The sequence below is a fragment of the Silurus aristotelis genome (genome assembly GCF_946808225.1).
Source record: "Silurus aristotelis genome assembly, chromosome: 13".
In the NCBI taxonomy this organism is placed as follows: domain Eukaryota; kingdom Metazoa; phylum Chordata; class Actinopteri; order Siluriformes; family Siluridae; genus Silurus; species Silurus aristotelis.
In genome coordinates this window covers 13,654,685-13,674,311 of record NC_139586.1, presented here as the reverse complement: position 1 = coordinate 13,674,311, position 19,627 = coordinate 13,654,685, and the positions used below count along the sequence as shown (strand labels likewise).

General features: G+C 39.8%; 1 protein-coding gene across 11 annotated transcripts in view; it reads right to left on the bottom strand.

Annotated features, from left to right (window-relative positions):
* pmfbp1 (polyamine modulated factor 1 binding protein 1) overlaps nt 1-19,627 on the bottom strand; it is a 177,476-nt gene that overhangs the window by 97,840 nt on the left and 60,009 nt on the right. For 7 of the 11 annotated variants that reach the window (XM_083558353.1, XM_083558354.1, XM_083558349.1 and 4 more), the window contains 2 exons: nt 10,470-10,616; nt 9,599-9,682 (listed from right to left, as the gene is read on the bottom strand). The exons of 2 other annotated variants lie outside the window; for them this stretch is intronic. In XM_083558353.1, the coding sequence (XP_083414479.1) occupies nt 9,599-9,682; nt 10,470-10,616 (231 nt within the window). Of the gene's footprint in view, nt 1-9,598; nt 9,683-10,469; nt 10,638-12,569; nt 12,750-19,627 lie in introns of all 11 variants that reach the window. 2 more of the 11 variants (XM_083558355.1, XM_083558356.1) reach the window with 2 other exon arrangements.

Below are 19,627 nucleotides of genomic sequence, written 5' to 3'. Positions count from 1 at the left end.
CATAAATAGAAAGACAAATCTGAAGCCAGAGTGGAGTAAAGATTTTTTTTTCATATATATAAAAAGCACACAGAATGATGCATGGGTGTGGAGGTGTGTAACTGTGCATGGGTAACTCGAGCTATGACAGCATGGAAGCATGTCAAAGAAAGCTGTGTAAAGCTCCAGGGTTTATAGAGTGTAATGTTCTGACTCGTGATTCATGGAAGACCAGCGAGAAAGCGTAATGAACTGTTTTTCAAATAAAAACAGAGGTAAAGCAGCAGAAGAAAATCTATTTCTCACGCTATCACAATTGTTGCACAAAACAAACCTGCCGACTGCCCCCAGACCTCCTCACCCAACACCAGTGTCTGATCCTACTAACGCTGAACGTAAGCTATTGTATTCCTCACTAATGCTGAATCGTAGCTGAATGAAGACAAATCCCTACAGCTACACCCCACAAAACGTAGTGGAAAACCTTCCCAGAAGAGCAAAGCTTTTTATTTCATTAAATCCGGAACATGGAGGTGATCGGCAGATGTGTGCAAAAAAGATCTGACTATATAATGTGTTTTGCAAGAAGCAAAATCAGCTTCGGCGCAGGTCATGGTACAGCTCACAGGGGGATGAAAAAAAAACGACATGATGAGGGATCAGCAAATTCCTTATATGCTAATTCCTCTTTCACACGGTCGCCTGAAGAGCCAGGACACATTAACGAGAAAATGTTTACCATCATTCTTTCGGATTTAGTGCAGAAAATAGAGCCTACACACTGCTACACACATCCACAACAGCTGAGCTAGAGTTGCAAAACTTCAGGAATTTTGCATGGGTAGTAATGGGAATATATGGGAATTAACAGGAATTGAAGGGAATAAACTGGAAATGTACAAAACTGCAGGTCAGCCTTTAACAGGTAACTTAAAAAAAAATGTTTGCAGGATAATTCCGGTTAAAACAACCAAATTAAATGCAATTTAATTAATACACAAATATCTGTTTAAAGCGTCCTTGTGCTGTGTGTAAGCTATTGTGCAACAAAAGAACAATTAAATAGCAATTTTCAATTCTGTATAAGATTTCATGCGTGTCAGCTTATGACCAAACTAATTGTTTACGTTTATGTTTGTATATGATAGTTTTTCTGAATTTTGCCAAATTTAAATTTCATTCCCGTGGAAGTTTTCCACCCTTTTGCGACCCTTTATCGCTCGAAGAACTTGAAACATGAGCGCATCGCTCTGGCGTGTAGTATCAGGACATGCCACTTCAGGGTGTCTCTGAGAAGTAAAAGATCAGACTATGGGGTGATCGACGGCGTTTTACAAGGAGGAAAATGTAAGTAGGACGATCGTAAAGATTAGAAAGGAGCGAGAGCTGAAAGGCCTGATAAGAATAAGGGAATAAGGAAAAGAAATTAGGTCATTATGTACATCGCCGGAGATCCGAACTCTTAACGTGTTCCATCGCCGATCCCACCGAGTGTCAGATTGGGATTGGAATGAGAGAGAGAGAGAGAGAGAGAGAGAGAGAGAGAGAGAGAGAGAGAGTGTGAGAGAGAGAGAGAGAGAGAGAGAGAGAGAGAGAAGAGCGAGAGCTGCTGCAGAGATTCCATCAAAATACAATCACGTCTTCAGCCAGACCACAAGCAAACCACACGCTTACACATTCCCACCTCAAATCAAAGAAGGACTCAATAAAGAACTCCTCAGTTTCACTCAACACATCCAATGGTCCAAGATATCAACAAGTGAAAAGTAAGATAGCTTCACCAAAGTTCTTCTATTCATTCATTGTCTAGCGTGGACGAACAAAGGTGTGACTCGATAGTCAGCGATTCCAGCGTTTAGCCCAGGCTCATATCTACTCAGGTGATATCATGTAACTGGCTCTAACTCCTTCATTATGAGACAGTACAGGTACTTATCATGATCTGCTCCGTTCCGCTTTGCTCTGAGATCGTGTCCGCTGTCTGAAAGTGCCAGAAGATGAGACTGGTCTGAGGTGAATTGTCTGGATGATAATCTTAGTGACGTTAACGTTGCAACCTTGCTCCTCGCTGTGTCAAGTCTAGCCAAGCAAGACATCTATATTTTCCTATTTTTTCCTTCCTCATGTATGAAATAGCACAGCTAGCAGGGTTCTTTTACAAACAAAACAAAGGGCACGTCATTCTGCCAACATTCTGACAGAAAGGCGGCTACGCTCAGGAGGTCTCAAATAAACATCAGCCCGATTCCCAAAAATCCCACTTCCTTAATCAAACATACATCGAAAATGCAGGTTGTGTGAGAATCATCTGCATTGCTGCAGTACAGACTGACATTCAGGGAGATGATAAATACAGGCAAAAGGAACAACAACACTTAAAATAGGCAACAAAGCAAATATCTTTTTTTTTTTAGGAAAACAAACCAGGCAAAACATTTCAACAGACCCCCTTTGGGCTGAAAGTGTGAAGTATATTTGTGGCATCGTCCCGGCATTGCGCATGACAAAGCCGCCGTTAAGTTCTGTCCAAAGTCTCAGAAACAGCATTTGTGGATTGAAATGTGTTTTTGCACAACACAATCTCCTTCCTTTAGTTCCCGAGATATATCTCTGGACAAGATGTCACCCCTGGGGTTTAGTCATGCAAGAGAACATCAGAAATTACAGAGCAGGATGACTTTTACTCTCGCGCGCTCCTGCTCTATTACGGTTGCTCGGCTTCGGGCTCACGCAAAAAAGAAAAAAAAAAAAGATATTGTATTCACAAAGCCGAGGGATCTGAAGTGTTCACTTTCAGCTAAAATGACACATGGAGGAGATCCTCACATGGCTATTAGAGTCATAAAAGTGCCTTCAAACTGCCATCAAACTCTAATAGCTCCTGCGGCTTTCTAACTGCAAATCACTGACTGTAGACACACGAGTACACAAATACACACTCCCTGAGTTCAATTTGTCAGCGTGCGCATTGTGCATAGTGCCATATTTTGAAACAATGTTCACCTAACCCAGCATTTTTTTTTTACATCAAGAGCTGAGCTGAGCTCTTCAAGGCTCAAATATCCACTCTGCAACAAAACAAGCAGAAGAGGATAAAAGTGAGGGAACTGCTTTAGACTGGGGAGGTTTGGATCACAAAAAAAACAACAAAACAAAAACAAAGAAACCATTCAAAAATGCTCAAATGAGCCCGCAAGCTCAATGGGGGTAGAGGGGTGGTGTTGGGGTGTTGGGGTTAGGGGGGTTGACACAATGTCAAACATTACATCAATTAACTCTGGAATATTATGAGTGTGTGTGTGTGTGTGTGTTGCATGGCAGCATCACAACAATATGGTCCAAATGTAAAAATGACAAAACGAGGATTAAAGTGTGTGAACTCACAATAGGATGTTTGAGTTTACACCACTGGGGGTCCAAACTAGTGCTTGAAGGTTGATACAGCACCATTTGCTTTAATAACAAATCAAAGTGAAATGAATGAATGCAAACATGTTATCAAAGGCCAGAATTGTAAAATGAAACACACTCTCTAGTTAATCTTAGCCAGTCCGGATACGCGGGTAAGGACAGATGGCACTTTCCTCGTAATGTGTTATGCAGCCTCACACAGCAACTCCAAAAAAAAAAAAAAAAGAAGATATTAGCATGTCTAAAAGAAAGCATGAGTTTGCTTTCACACTCCCTGCTAATGGTTGGTGCTGTGGGTGAGTGGGAACTGGCAACACTCATATTAGAAGTGTTTAACACTACTAAATAAGAGATTACAGACCACCAAGTAAAAACCTGGTGGGAAGTAATGATGAATAAATTCTTAGCATATTTATTTAAGTAAAATTGCACATGCAAGGGAGCTGTTGTAGTGAATATTGATATTTAGTATTTACTGCTCAATTGCAAGTGTTATATTGCTTTCATACAGCAGTACCATAATCCAAAAATTAATATCGAGGAACCATTTCAGACTTAATATGGCTGAATATTTTGTTCACTTTTTGCTCCGTCAACAAAAACAGTTCTCGGAATCAGTTCGCCACAGCTGAATAGTGCTGAGGGTCGCCGTGCAGCTCACAGACCGACTGACAGCCTGCAGGAAAAGTAGCAACCGTTTTCCGAGTAAAGGAATATCCCTACGATCGGAGGTTTAACATGAAAACAGGAGTAGTTATGGTTTTTTTATTTTTATTTTTTTTACATAAAAAAAAGCTGTGGTGAGAACGAGTCTGAACAAATTGGCAGGCTGGCAGGAAGCGATTGAGAGCGACCAAAAACGACCGGATTGTTTTTCCCTTTTTCAGAAAGGTGCCTGGGTGCGTTTCGCTTGAACAGGGGTGTGAGATGTGGTTCGTTTCATAGCGCATGAAATAAAATGACAACACTAACCTTGAGGGTGTGTGTGACCCCGTTAGTTAGGGTGCAGCAGGAAAAAAAAGGGGCTGAGCTAAAACCCTATTGTTTTCACACACGTTTCACACACGTGTACATGTCTGCGTACAGGAGGAGATACACACCTGCACGTGTTCATACACGGAAATGTTTGCAGGATTTGCTTTATTAAATTTAAATAGATGATTTCCTGGTCAGGCACAGCTCATGGACGGTCTCTGGAGAGAAGAACATGAAGTGAAAAGCAAATGTGCGATTTCAGTTCGAAAGTATTAACTGCCCTGTAAAAAATAAAATAAAAATACAACTCCTGTGTAAACTTTTCAGGGCCTGAAGCTACACGTTAGTTCAGATAAAAGCAGCGTTCACACACGAGATGTGAAAAAAATGATGGTAAATGTCCTGCTATAAGTTCAGCTCATTTTTGTTTACAGCTTTTCTGCTCTACGAGTTGTACCAGACTAGCACTCCATATATATTTTTCAATACGCTATTTAATGTTTAAGGTTTAATGTTTCTTAAACAAAAACTAGACTTTTAAACAGCAACTCTTGTGGGGTTACGTTTCTGCAGCGGAATTATTACTATCACGTGTTTCAGTTTGTTTGATTTCTTTCTTTTGCTGTTTAATATCAGTTAGTTTTTTGAGTCACGGACGCCAAAATCACACCTGAAACGGATTTAATATTTCAATATGTGCATATTCAAGAACATAAACTGGAATGTTCCATTTAGCTTACATACTGAAAGGGAGCTTTCGCATCTGTTATTGGCTTAAAATAAATTCATAACACTTTCATTCACTGGTCAGAAATACAATCAAAACTATACTAACTGAGATATAAAGCCTAAATGACAATTAATAAATATATGATAAATATGTTAAAGTCTGTGTTGCAACTACAGTTGTACCATTTTGGCTGCATTTTAGCAGCTCACATGAACAAAAAAAAAAAAAGAACAGGACAAAAAAAGAAAAACCCCTAAACACAAGGTATTTTCTTTCACTTCCTGCAGTGAGAGTCAGAGCCCAATCTTCTCCACGCTCTCTTGGAAAAGGGCCCAAGTGTGACTGATGTGTTCTCACCTGCTTAAAGAAGTTCAAACTGCAGCTAAATTCATAACTAATTCTTCAGCAGGATCACCGCCATACCAAAGAACTATATTTCGATAAGTGTAAAACAATAATCACATTTTCAGCGTCGACACCAGTGACAAAAAGTCAACTGCACGTCACGGCCATCACGTGTCATGATTTCGAGTTTCATCTCCATAACTAAGAGAAGATGAACTGTGATGATTTTAAGAATTGTAAAATAAATAAATAAATCAATAAAAATGAATAAAATGGCGTGGGCAGAGGTTTGGGCATGTGGAGGACGGTGTTGAATGAAAGGGAGGAGAAGGGGGGGAGAAAAAAGCAGAAAGAAGGCGAGTGAAATGGCGGGGGAGATGTAAGTGCACGATTTCCTCGGTGGCGCTGTCACACGTCAAAGCTGCCCTGAATCAAAGCGAGCTCTTTTTGATGAATATAAAGCAGAGGGTCCTGCTGAGAAGCACTCTCGCTCTAATCACGCACCCGCGGCCAGAAAGATGCCCCCCTTCCTCCTTCTCCCAAATGAAAATGAAAGCAGAAGGGGGAACTTCAGGGAGAGAGAGAGAAAGAGAGAGCGAGAGAGAGAGAGAGAGAGAGAGAGAGAGAGAGAGAGAGAGAGAGAGAGAGAGAGAAGTAGAGAAAAGGGATGCAGAGCACACACCAAAACAACAAAGGCTTACTTTAGAACGGCAATAAACATTCAGGCCATCTGAGATTTCAGATCGGAGGGGTAGAGGGGTGGAGGAGAGCTGGGAACGCACCATGAACACATTTTTAGCCCTAAACAGACAACGCACACCCTCCAGCTCATTCGCTCGACAACAAAACACAGACAGCCTCTCTTTAAATAACAACCATAACGTGCGCACACACACACACACACACACACACACACACACACACACACACACACACACACGCAGTGCAAGCTGTGAAACAAAGAAAGGTCCGAGCATTGTGTGAAATTGTTAAAGCAGTATTTGGTAGACCGAGTTGTGAACAAGCTACATGAGCATTATCTGACAAAATATTAATACAGAATATTATTTTTTTGGCAACATTAGCACTGATTTTCAGATTAAACTCTTTTATCATTCTTTAATAGGAAAAATAAATAAATATTCAAACACATTTGAAAGGGGATTTTTGTCTCGGCCATTAAACAAGCTAAAATTGTATAAGGCAACAATAATGGTGATCATTATTATTATTATTATCATCATCATCACCGGACTGTAATTCAACATCCAGATTTTTGTAAATTGGAAGATTAGCAGCGTAAAAGCATTCAAAAAATCCATTTCGCTCATTTCACTCCATTAGTTCAGCATCTCATTTACCTCTACTCTTTCAAAAGCAGGGTCAAAGGCACAACAGCCCTTTACTGATAAATGTGTGTGTGTGTGTGTGTGTGTGTGTGTGTGTGTGTGTGTGTGTGTGTGTTGTTTTCTCCGAGTGTGTCCAGGTGTTTCCGGGCCCCTCTTGTCATCTCCGCTACGTGCTCGATCTAAACACTTCACCACGATCTTGAGAGTTCATGACCCCGTGGCCTGTGATCAGACGCTCGTCTTTGAGACGACGTGAACAACGACTATTGTCCATCCACCCAAATATCAAGAACTTTTAAAGAATGTCGTTCGACCACTTTTTTTTTATAACAAATCCAAACAAAGAAAGCAAAAGCATGCAGGAAGTGGAACTGTACTGTGTGTTTTTTTTTTTTTAACAATATATCCAATTCAATTTGATTTTTAGAATGTATTTAACAATACACATTGTCCCAAAGTAGAATGAAACGGATTACAAATATAAATGTCACCATCATAAATTATGTCCCTATAAATCACTAATCAGCAATTCATCTGCAACCAAAAAAACTCCCTGAGATGGCATGAGGAAAAAATGACTTTAGAGGAACTCGTCTTCATCTGTGTGACAGAAGGTCTATTCGTTAGGGTCTCATCACTGTTGAGGTTATCAAGTGTTCAGTATCTGACTCATGCTTTGTGTGTCTTTATACTACAACGGTTTTCTTCAGGTGTTTTGATTTTTTAATTAAATTTAGAAATCATCAGCAAAACGAGCTGCCAAAAACGTTACGAGAGAAAAAAATGAAAAGGAGAATCAGAGTATGCAAAAAAAAAAAAAAAAAAGTATGCAGTGATTTCCTGTATCGAATGGAAGGGACTGAAATGTACCATTCATTTGGAAATGTAAATACATTTACAATATGTTTTTTCAAGTCATGTTTTAGCTAGAATTTGCAATTAAAAATCATTTTAAAGTTTAGTATTTCAAAAAAGATATAAAAAATCGGAAAATAACAACTGCTTTTAACAAAACAAACAAATTTGAATAGACATATTTTTACATATTCTTTTTTTGGACTTCTTCACACACCAGAGAAGTGAGTTTCCCGATAGCACCATCATTAAGTGTGTCAGTAGTGATGGGAAGATGGGATCTTTTTAGTGACTTGGTTCTTTGAATCTCGTTCATTAAAAGAAACTAATCTTTTTTTGTCATTTAGTTCATTTCGTTCCTTTAATCTTTTAATTACATTGACAGTGTATATGGGAGTCATGGGACAAAAGTACGAATGACTCGGACCAGAGGACTCATGAGATGAACTACTCAATTCTGTTTTCTGTGTAAAGCACTGCAAAGTGTATATGGGAGTCATGGGATAGAAGAACGAAGGACTCAGATTAGAAGAGTTGAGAGGTAAAACTACTCAGTTCTATTTTCTGTACATAACCTACGGAGATTTTGCGATTTTGCGACGCTTTGCTCATGCGCGTCCAGTAGAAAATGAACAAATCACTTTTTGAGACTACATGTTCTTTTGAGTATTTTTTACTTTTTAACTATGTAATATTTTCTATATATTTACTCTAACGGCATTTATTTGCAGTCACTCATCACCTCGAGTTTTGAAATGCTTTTCCCTCTCGCCACAGTTGTAAAAACTGATTGTCTGAGTTACTACAGACGTCCCATCAGCACAAGACCAGTCTGGATATTGTCCTCTGGTCTGTCCTAAACAAGCTGTTCCAGCCCGCAAACCCTCCGCTCACAGGATGGGCTTTTGTTTTGTTAACTATCCTGTGTAAACTCTAGAGACTATGTGTAAAAACCCCAGGAGATCAGCGTTTTTTTACTAAAATTAAATACTAAAAACTAATTCGCAGTTCGGAACTCGTGGTTTGGAGTATTCTCGGGTTCTCATGTGGAACCTAACTAACAGCAAGTTGCGGATTATCTTAAAATTTCTGGGAATCCACAGCAGGACCGAATGTTCAGGAACGTTAGTGTGTATCTGGTCAATTACTGTAGAGATACTGTTTTAAAAGTGACATATTGTCTAGGTGAATTTACTAAGATACCATGGGGGCTTGGGGGCGGGGGGGTTACTGGGGGCGTCCAATATTTGCGGATTTTCTGAAAGTAACCTCCGCAAGTTCCGGGGGACCACTGCACACAAAGTTCACTTATGTTACGTTTTATTTAGTTTTATAATTCTTACATTCTGTAAAGCTGCTTTGAGACAATGTCCATTGTGAAAAGCGCCATATAGAAATAGAACTTGAAACTTGAACTGTGAATCTGCATGATTTCACGCACTGCATAACTGCATACATGAGCAGGAGTACAGATGTTCCTACTAGTGGACAATCATTGTATATCTACATCTATATCCATAACCGTCTATCACTTTCTATAGGCAGACAAACAGCTCTTAACAAAGTTTCTTCAGAAGTATCGTCTTCCTTTATAAAACGATTACGAGGGGAATTTTTAATCTAATCTTATAACGTGTTACTTTAAATGAGCTGCCACAGGAAACGATCAGATGTCTTCTTTCACTTTAGCACTCAAGTGTAGTTAATGTAGAACAGGAATTCGCTACCTGCGTCTCCATAACATTACAGTCGATAAATTACATTTCCTCGGAACATTTACGAGCAAATTCACTGTGATACATGTAACGCAAAAAAAGTAAGCACATTAGGTCTTTAAAAAAAAAAAGAAACGCCCTGGGACTCCCTTTCTGAAACCTTAGCACACGTAATGTTTCACATTACACACACACACACACACACACACACACACACACACGATGCTGCTGCTACTCACATCTCTGTGTAACACACTGTTGCTCACAGTGCTGTCTCTGGCCTCATGTCTGAGCTGAGCGGTGGTCTGTGCTGAGCTCTGTAACTAAACACACACCAGTTCTGCAGGTCACAAACCATTTCATGAGAATGAATGAATTTTTAAGAATTTCGTCTTATCGCAGTTGTTCCCTCATCACGCTCTCATTCTGAGAATAAAAACACAGCTTAAATCTTAACTAGCTGTACAGGCAAGATCATTCAGGGTAATTCTGTTTATTATTCGAATTCACAAATCTGATTAGTCAAAAGGTGCATATTAATGTCATATTACTGCACAACTGAAACGAATGAAATGTTTATATTAACACAGTTCAAATACAATATGGTTTCTATGGTGACCGCTCATACACAGGGATGTGCACAAGGGACAAATTACTTTAAAATGAATACTGTAGGAAGAGGAATCGAGAGAGAGAGAGAGAGAGAGAGAGAGAGAGAGAGAGAGAGAGAGAGAGAGAGAGAGAGAGAGAGAGAGAGAGAGAGAGAGAGAGAGGGGCTTGTGAGGGAGCAGTTCATTATTGCTGCTAATTTGTCTCTCAGAAGTTCCCTCAAAATAAATCTAACCATAAACCATTAAATATATTAATTGAACACGTATTTTTAGGCAAATCATTGTAATACAAGATAAACACACTCCAGACAATGCTGCTATATAAAAATAATGCGCTCCACTTCACACTGTGCTGCATCTCACCACCCCACCTGAACTATGAGCTATTCCTTACCTATTAAATGCTGTAGAAGTTCTACTTTTGTACTGTAAATATTCCTTCTGTCCACAACCATATCCGAACCAAACAGCACTTTTCTAATGAGCATGAATGCACTACCTCCTGTGTGAGTGTCTTGATTCTGGCTTCGAGGTGAACAAGCTGCTTAAGCTGCTGAAGTTTTTCCTGGTCCTTCAGAGACATCTCCTGATGGAGCTCTGTGATTGTGTTCTGTAGCTCCTTTATCTGAGCTTCACGCTCCTCCATCTGCCAAAAAGTGGAGATCAGCTTCAGCATCATGCAATGTTAAGATTTGGCTGATTTGCTCCGATTTATAGCAATGCACTCATTTCTGTAGGAGATGTTACAGTGTCAGTGTCTAGATTTTGTTCTGAAGATGTTTCACAAAACTAAAAAACAACTAAAACAATTAAATTAAAATACAAAAATAAAAAAATACATAGTAATCTTTGTTAAATTTCTGTAGTATACTGTAGAAATTAGACACTTTGGAGAGCCACCATCCTCGTGTTATTAATTTATTATTCCTTTTTTATCCTTTATTTTGTGTATACTGTATTGCCAAATTTAATGCACATGATGCTTTTGTTTACATAATACCTACAAATGAGAATCCCATCAGCATTGCAGATACGCTATCTCTGATCTCTAGCTTTAGATCCACAGAATGCTCTCTCTCTCTCTCTCTCTCTCTCTCTCTCTCTCTCTCTCACATACACACACACACACTTTCTGTGTGCATACTTGTCAGGTAATATGAAAAGGCAATACATCCGAGATAGATATGACACACTTCTGACAGAAGTCACGTTGGTGAGGACATGCTCATCAGGGCGAGACTGCTGCGCCGCTGCCTCGTTGCTTGTGAGCTGGGGGATCGTGTCAATCCATTTTCTATAGCTATATTGTCCCCTGTGACGGCAGGTCATGGTGAAATTGAGATCGAGGTCAATCGCACAGGAGCAGCCGCAGCGTTTCACTCAAAGATCTACTTGTAAAAAAATGTTTGGAGTCGATTCTCAAAACCCACCAAAACAAACTGCCGGTTATCAAAAGGAAATGCTTCTGCTGGCAACTCAAAGACATAGAATTAACAGGAGCTTTAAAAGGAATTTTTGGCAGTGCCACACATGCCACACATCATGATATGATTTTGATTATTAGGAACAATATTTGGTGGGTAAAAATTACAGACAGCCTCAAACCAGACTCCACCACAAGCTATATAAAATTAAGCTCATCCGCAAAACGGCTTACATTTGATAAAAGGTAGTTATGTAGTTTGATGTAGAATTTCAGTTGTAACAATCTTGATTATAGTCTTAATTTCATCAGTCTGGGAGAGGCAGCAAGCCATCAAGGACCATCTCTAACCAAAAGGTGTCTGAGACCATGATTATCTTTTTAACAATACCCTAACCTGACCTGCTGGGGGGGCCGGCACCAGCAAAGGTGTAAACACCGGTGACTACCACCTGCTGACCTACGGCTCGATAGTGGTATCACCCAGCCATGTGTTCCTTTACTCATTTCCTTAACTTAATTTACATTTAGAAGCTAAATCCTATTTACACTTCAAAGGGAGGAACAATAAAAAATATCTGGGCAGAGGTGGTTCTGGGTTCTTTCTCAAAGTACTTTGTGTATTTTGTCACTGCTATGCTGTTATAAACTTCTTCAATACGATCATTGTTGTCTTCATCATTTTTTCATCATATAATATCTCAAAAATATTAACACACATTGTCTTGATAATCGTCTATTTATTGAGATTGCTTTTTAAATCTATGTATTAATCTGATTCTTGAGCGGATGAAGTTCTGAGGCTCTTTTGCACTTCGATTTTCATCACTATAACAGAAAAATAGTAGCTCAATGATTAAGGCTTTGGGATCCTGATCGGAAGGTTGAGGGTTCAAGCACCAGTATCACCAAGCTGCCACTCTTGGGCCCTTAAACAAGGCCATAAACCCCATGTGCTCCATCATAGCTGGCCGTGTGCTCTGACCCCCGGCTTGTGTGAAGAAAGACTTTCACTGTAATGTACATGTGACAAATATAAGCCTTTATCTGTCTTGGAACAACAGCCATTTTGTTTTTTAGACATGTCCAGAGCCACTATGAGAAAATATAATAGCCATTAATATATAAAAGGTGCGTATATTTGTAACAGACAAAAGAGACTGTAGCCCTGCCCACTTGATTTTTATTGCCTCATAAGGTTGAGGAATATGAATTCAAAGGTCAGTGTAGATAAAGTCGTCATGCAGCAGCTACTGGGAGATGCTGGAGTGTCAATCATCCTGGGTCCTTTACCGCTCAGTAAACTGGCTTTCCAATGGGAGAAATTATTTGCAATCATTCTGACTGCTGTTTAATCTGAAATGGCAGAACAGCATAGTTTAAGTGTCCCTTCAAAACTTCCATATTCTGATCTTTTATCAATATAAAAATCTGTTCATATGAATCCATAAACCACAGATCACCCTTTTCTATTTAAATAAGCTGTTTCTTTGTACCACCAGTTTGTTATAAGGATCCTTTGCTTTTTTTTTTATTTTCCGCTTTTGCTGTGATCTGTTTTGTTTTGTTTTTTTCTACACTCCCATGTTTCTTTCCCTCTTTTGCAACTTTCTTTCCTTCTTCATGACTAACCTACTGAAATGAAAAGTAAAATACAAATAAACAGAGGGAAACCGTAATTCATTGTGCGTAGTGGCAGACATTTTAACATCTATGACCAATCGAAAAAATGTTAATCTGAATCAAATTATTATTATATTTCATCGATGGAATCCTGAAAGATGATCTCAGTCGTATAATCTGACTTAAGCCTAACTGGCTTTTATAGGCAGTCTGACACACAATTAAAATAAGTGCAGCTGTTATCTCAGTCTGAAGCAGCCTTTATCCGGCTACGTTTGGGACATTTTTGTCTCCGTATTTAGATTAAAACAGGTTACTAACAATAGACTCAGTTGAATGTTCCCCTGTTGTGTGAATCCTAAACATTGTGAAATGGACAACTGCATCAACCAATCTACACCCTTACAGTTTTCAAAGAAATGAAGAGGCTAAGTAGCAGCCAGATGCTGTATTCAAATGGCATTCGTAAGTTTTAGCAATTTGTTGGTTGAGAGCCTTCAGATGTGTGATTGCAAAAAAAATCAATCATCAGTGTTACATCTCAGAATCTACAGACTGTAGACAGTTAGCATATTAAATATTCATGACAGTGCAATTAGAAAGACTCTAACAAGAACATGCCAGTATTGCTTAGGTTTTGCTACAGTGAAATGTGAGGCCAAAGCCTGGTCAAAGGTCAAAAATGGGTCATGTAACAGGACAACGATCCATTAAAAAAGGATGAATAGGACATGTGGCACTGCATGGTTAAACAGCTGTTATCACTTAGGGTGTACTCATATTTGTTGCCAGGTATTTTTACAATAATGGCTGTATGGTGAGTTATTTTTAGAGGACAATAAATCTGTTTAATTTATATAGTATGACCTTTGAGAAAATATAATAAAATTGTTGCTGAAATTTGAGGGGTGGACTCACTTTTGATATATATAAATTAGGGGTGTAACGGTACACAACAGTTACGCTTTGGTACGTATCTCAGTTTTTAAGTCACAATTCTGTTCAATTTCGGTACGGTTAGGGGGAGGAAAGGCAAAACATTAAATTGCTTGTCATGTTTTATTAACGCAGTTTATTATTATTAAAATTGAGGAAACCCAGATTTTAACTCCGCATGTAAAAAGGATTGCACCGAAAGCCCTTTTAAATGTCGGTACGAATACGTGTACCGTTACACCCCAAATATATATAATGTGCACGTAAATCATAGATGCATATGAATTAATTTGAATTCAGTCGTATTATCAGCCTTTTAGACTGCACGTCATACACTAGGCTTATTAAATCAATTCCTTCTAAAAGCTTAATTGAACTTCCATTTTAATTAAACTTCTGCTGCTGATAACAGACCCTGTACATTACGGCGTGTGTAGGAGCTTCAAATGTCAGTCAATTTTAATCAAGATCTAATCATCTTTGGATTACTTTATCATACCTGCTACAGATGCCAAACTGATGAGTTGGCAGCTTAATATCAAACATTATGATGCACACTTGCTTAGTTGTGCAGTGTAAAACAGATAAATAAAAGGGTGATCCTTTATTTCTTGATGCTCTATAAATATACTTGCAGTCAGTGAAATTTATGACAAAAAGAGGAAAAAAGTCTCCTTGTCTCCAACAAAGCGTTTGATTTCTCTATTACCATCAATTTCCATGTGTCTTCACCGATCTGGTTGACGGATGCAGTCCATTTGCAGAACTGCTCGAGTCAAGTTTGATCCACGCACATATAATGTATACACCATTTCAGCCTCTGATGGCGGATCCACCAAGATACGCTAAACTCAGCGAAACACACACAGAGATGAAAAACACCGCAATAACTTCATGAAAAGAGCATAAGAAGGAGGGGACAAACATCAGATCTGCAGCCATGACAGTATGACTGTGTGTGAGGTATTTTGGAGTGGAGCTCAATTTTAGCATCATGCAGTACTTAAGGTTCAAATGCACAGCCTACAGCGAAGCGAACGTGTGTGTGTGTGTGTGTGTGTGTGTGTGTGTGTGTGTGTGTGTGTGTGTGTGTGTGTGTGTGTGTGCGTGTGTGTGTGTGTGTGTGTTAGCACTGCCCAGAGAACAAAGGAAACAGAGGTGTGGAGTAAAGGCCAGGCCTCTGAGCATCCTTTCCCAGGTGCTTTCAACATAAACTGACACAGTGCAAAGCTTTAAACCGCCGCCACCACACCCTCAGTCAGGGGTCCGCTTTCAACCCCTCTGTTTGTTCACTTTGACTCTGAGATGAAAACAAAATACACTCCCACTATACCTCTGCACTGCTTGTATTTAACTGGCTATCAAAATACAGAATACAAGATTTCCCTACAGAGGATCCTCTTTATTTAGGTCATATATGTACAGTTTGAAACTTTCTCTACAGATTAAGGTATAATACTGTATAACCCTGATATAACAGGTGAAAGTGTTTCTGAACACTGTGGAATATAAAATCAGGGCCACAATATGTTACCTACTGTATATCAATATCGATGGTTAATGAGGATGAACTGAGTTTAATCTAATACAGAAAATATAAAAGAAATCTAGCTTGAAGCAAAAAATATATTAAAAAAAAAATTTATACATTCAAAATGTGAGACGATTGGCACATGTAGACTGCTGTACATCCTCCGTCTGTCAACATACAGTTGTATGCAAAAGTTTGGGAACCCCTGACTATGTCCATGATTTTCATTTATAAATATTTGGGTGTTTGGATCAGCAATTTCATTTTGATCTATCAAATAACTGAAGGACACAGTAATATTTCAGTAGTGAAATGAGGTTTATTGGATTAACAGAAAATGCGCAATATGCATCAAAACGAAATTAGACATGAATTTGGGCACCCCAACAGAAAAATCACATCAACATTTAGTAGAGCCTCCTTTAGCAGAAATAACAGCCCCTAGATGCTTCCTATAGCCTGTAATGAGTGACTGGATTCTGGATTAATGTATTTTGGACCATTCCTCCTTACAAAACATCTCCAGTTCAGTTAGGTTTGATGGTTGCCGAGCATGGACAGCCAGCTTCAAATCACCCCACAGATGACATTTAATGACATTCAGGTCTGGGGACTGGGATGGCCAATCCAGAACATTGTACTTGTTCCTCTGCATAAATGCCCGAGTAGATTTTGAGCAGTGTTTTGGGTCATTGTCTTGTTGAAATATCCAGTCTCGGTGTAACTTCAACTTTGTGACTGATTCCTCAACATTATTCTCAAGAATCTAATGATATTGAGTGGAATCTATGCCACCCTCAACTTTAACCAGATTCCCAGTACCGGCACTGGCCACACAGCCCCACAGCATGATGGAACCTCGTCCAAATTTTACTGTGGATAGCAAGTGTTATTCTTGGAATGCTGTGTTCTTTTGCCGCCATGCATAATGCCCATTGTTATGACCAAATAACTCAATCTTTGTTTCATCAGTCCACAGCACCTTATTCCAAAATGAAGCTGGCTTGTCTAAATGTGCGTTTGCATACCTCAAGTGACTTCTTTTGTGGCGTGTGTGCAGAAAAGACTTCTTTTGCATCACTCTCCCATACAGCTTCTCCTTGTGCAAAGTGCGCTGAATTGTTGAACAATGCACAGTGACACCTTTTGCAGCAAGTTAATGTTGTAGGTCTTTGGAGGTGGTCTGTGGGCTGTTTTTGATCGTTCTCACCATCCTTTTCCTTTGCCTCTCCGAAATTTGATGTGGCCTGCTACTTCTGGCCTTAACAAGAACTGCGCCTGTGGTCTTCCATTTCCTCACTTTGTTCCTCACAGTGGACACTGACAGCTTATATCTCTGCGATAACTTTTTGTAGCCTTCCCCTAAACCATACTGTTAAACAATCTTTGTTTTCAGATTATTTGAGAGTTGTTTTGAGACCCCCATGTTGCCACTCTTCAGAAGAGAGTCAAAGAGGAGAACAACAAACTTGCAATTGGCCACCTCAAATACCTTTTCTCATGATGGGATGCACCTGTCTAAAAAAGTTTCATCTTCTCCCGCTTATCCGTAATTCGGGTCGTGGGGGCAGCAGTCTAAGCAAATTCCCCAGACACTTCTCCGTGTCCAGGGATCGGGCTGTCAAGGCCCCCGCCTTCAACTGCTGCCCAATCCTCTCAGCACCGGTCCCTTATGGTCCCTCCTGCAGGTGGTGAGCCCACGGGAAGGCGGCCCCACGTCGCTCCGACGTCACGGTCCTTGATTTATTTTTCTCGTAAGGGTCCCCTGGAGCATAGAGGGTTAAGGGCCTTGCTTAAGGGCCCAAGAGTGGCAGCTTGGCGATACCGGGGCTTGAACCCCCGACCTTCCGATCGGTAACCCAGCGCCTTAACCGCTGGAGCCACCACTCCCCCAAATAAATGTCTATAAAGTTCAAGGCTTAATGAGCTCACCAAACCAATTGTGTGTTCCAATTAATCAGTGCTAAGTAGTTACAGGTATTCAAATCAACAAAATGACAAGGGTGCCCAAATTCATGCACCTGTCTAATTTCGTTTTGATGCATATTGCGCATTTTCTGTTAATCCAATAAACCTCATTTCACTACTGAAATATTACTGTGTCCTTCAGTTATTCAATAGATCAAAATGAAATTGCTGATCCAAACACCCAAATATTTATAAATGAAAATCATGGACATTGTCAGGCGTTCCTAAACTTTTGCATACAACTGTAAGGTTTTAAAGGTTTTGGTCTTCTTGTAGATTTGCGAGTGATAAACTAAAAATCACTCCTCAGTACACTTTAGTCACCTCAAAGGTTGGCGTTTATGCTGCATTCCACTAGAAATTCAAACTAGTGATTCCTGAACTTTCCAGACTGGACGCAATAAGAAGTACCTCCATGAATTTCAACAAGGGATTTTCTCCACAAATTTGTGTTACCCCTAACATCAGCAAATGACCTCAAATCAAAATGGCACTATCCAACATGAACACAATCAAATATCCACGACCAAAAGGTGACTCTGTGCTCACTGAGTACTTTTTTGTGGATTTGGAAAACTCAGCTATGACCTAGTTGTGACTTCTTGGAAGAATATCATTTAAAACCCATGGTCTTACTGATATACTATGAATACTAATATATATATATACACTATGATGGGACAAGAAAGCAAGTGCCCATGTTTTTCTAATTGTGCAAGATGGTATACCTCTATTGCTTTGTCAATCACAGTGAAACCAGACATTGGTTACAATACAGTGTATGCAGAAGGCCTTCCTATATAGACCAAATCAGATGAAAATAGGAACAAACGAATCTTGTTTTATCATACAATGCACTTCCAGTCAAAATCAAGTTCCAGTTATATCTTGTGGAAAATGTCATGTTGTTTAAAAAAAATTATATCGAATTTTTTTATGTTGATCATCAATATGAATCTGGATGTTCCAGAACATTTTTCTTTTCACCACTGCAGCAAAAACAATTGGTGCTGAATCCGCAGTCCATCGGCAGAGCCTCGTCACTCATGCTGCCACTCCTAGCCATTAGCCACTCCTCATTAAGCCTGCGCTGACGCTATATCCACAACACTTGTCCACCTTCTCATTGGGAGCCTCTTTGATCTCTAACCTTTCTGGCCAAACAAGCGCTCCGAAATGAGCCACTTCTGCTCCTGAATGCGTGCGCCATTAAGTAGGTCTGGGAACATATGCAAATTCACCGTGGCGTGCGCTTTAAAATGAGTATAACACAAAAGGCCTTGATATACTTAACCAAAACAAGCCACAGACGGACAGGGCCGCCATGGCATATTGAGGAGACGAGGCGAAAAAAGGAAAAGAATAAAAGAACACAAGTGCACGTGTCTGAAAGAAAATCGGGACACGTGGAATAAATGCGGCGCATTTCATCGGGTGATTTCTGTAAAAGGCTCTTTGTTATCTCCAGACGCAGAGAAAGGTCTCCTACTGACTTGATCTTTAGAGGCTTAGATCATGTCATTAGCATGCTAATTGCAACCTCATCCACAGAGTTGAAAAGAACTGGGGGAAAAATAAAAGGGGGTGGGGGGGTTGGTTAGTGCACATGCCGTAGACAACACATGCAGAGAAGTGCTTTGTTCTGCTCGGGCATTGGGAGGTTTTTTGGGTTTATAAAAATAGGCTGGTGGATAAACAAAAGACATTTACATTACATTTACAGAATCTTCTTATCCCTACAAACATGGTAAAGACTGTGTGTGTGTGTGTGTGTGTGTGTGTGTGTGTGTGTGTGTGTGTGTGTGTGTGTGTGTCTAAATCAAAGGAAGCTTTTGGGACAAGAGCAGCTGCTTCTCTTGTGCAGAGTCAAGGCCAGTTCCTTAGTTGCTGCTAAACACTATTAGTCATTAAAGGTGAGCTTTATAATGGCCTTCTATCACACACACACACACACACACACACACACACACACACACACACACACACACACACACACACACACACACACACACACACACACACACACAGAGGTCAGCAACCCAGCTGCTTCTACAGGACCTACAGCCAAACAAAACGGATCACATGGAACGCTAGGCAGCTCTTTTCCTCGTCTTGACGTTAATTAGCACATGGAAGCATGGCGTTCTGAACGCACATCAAACAAACCCACTCAGCA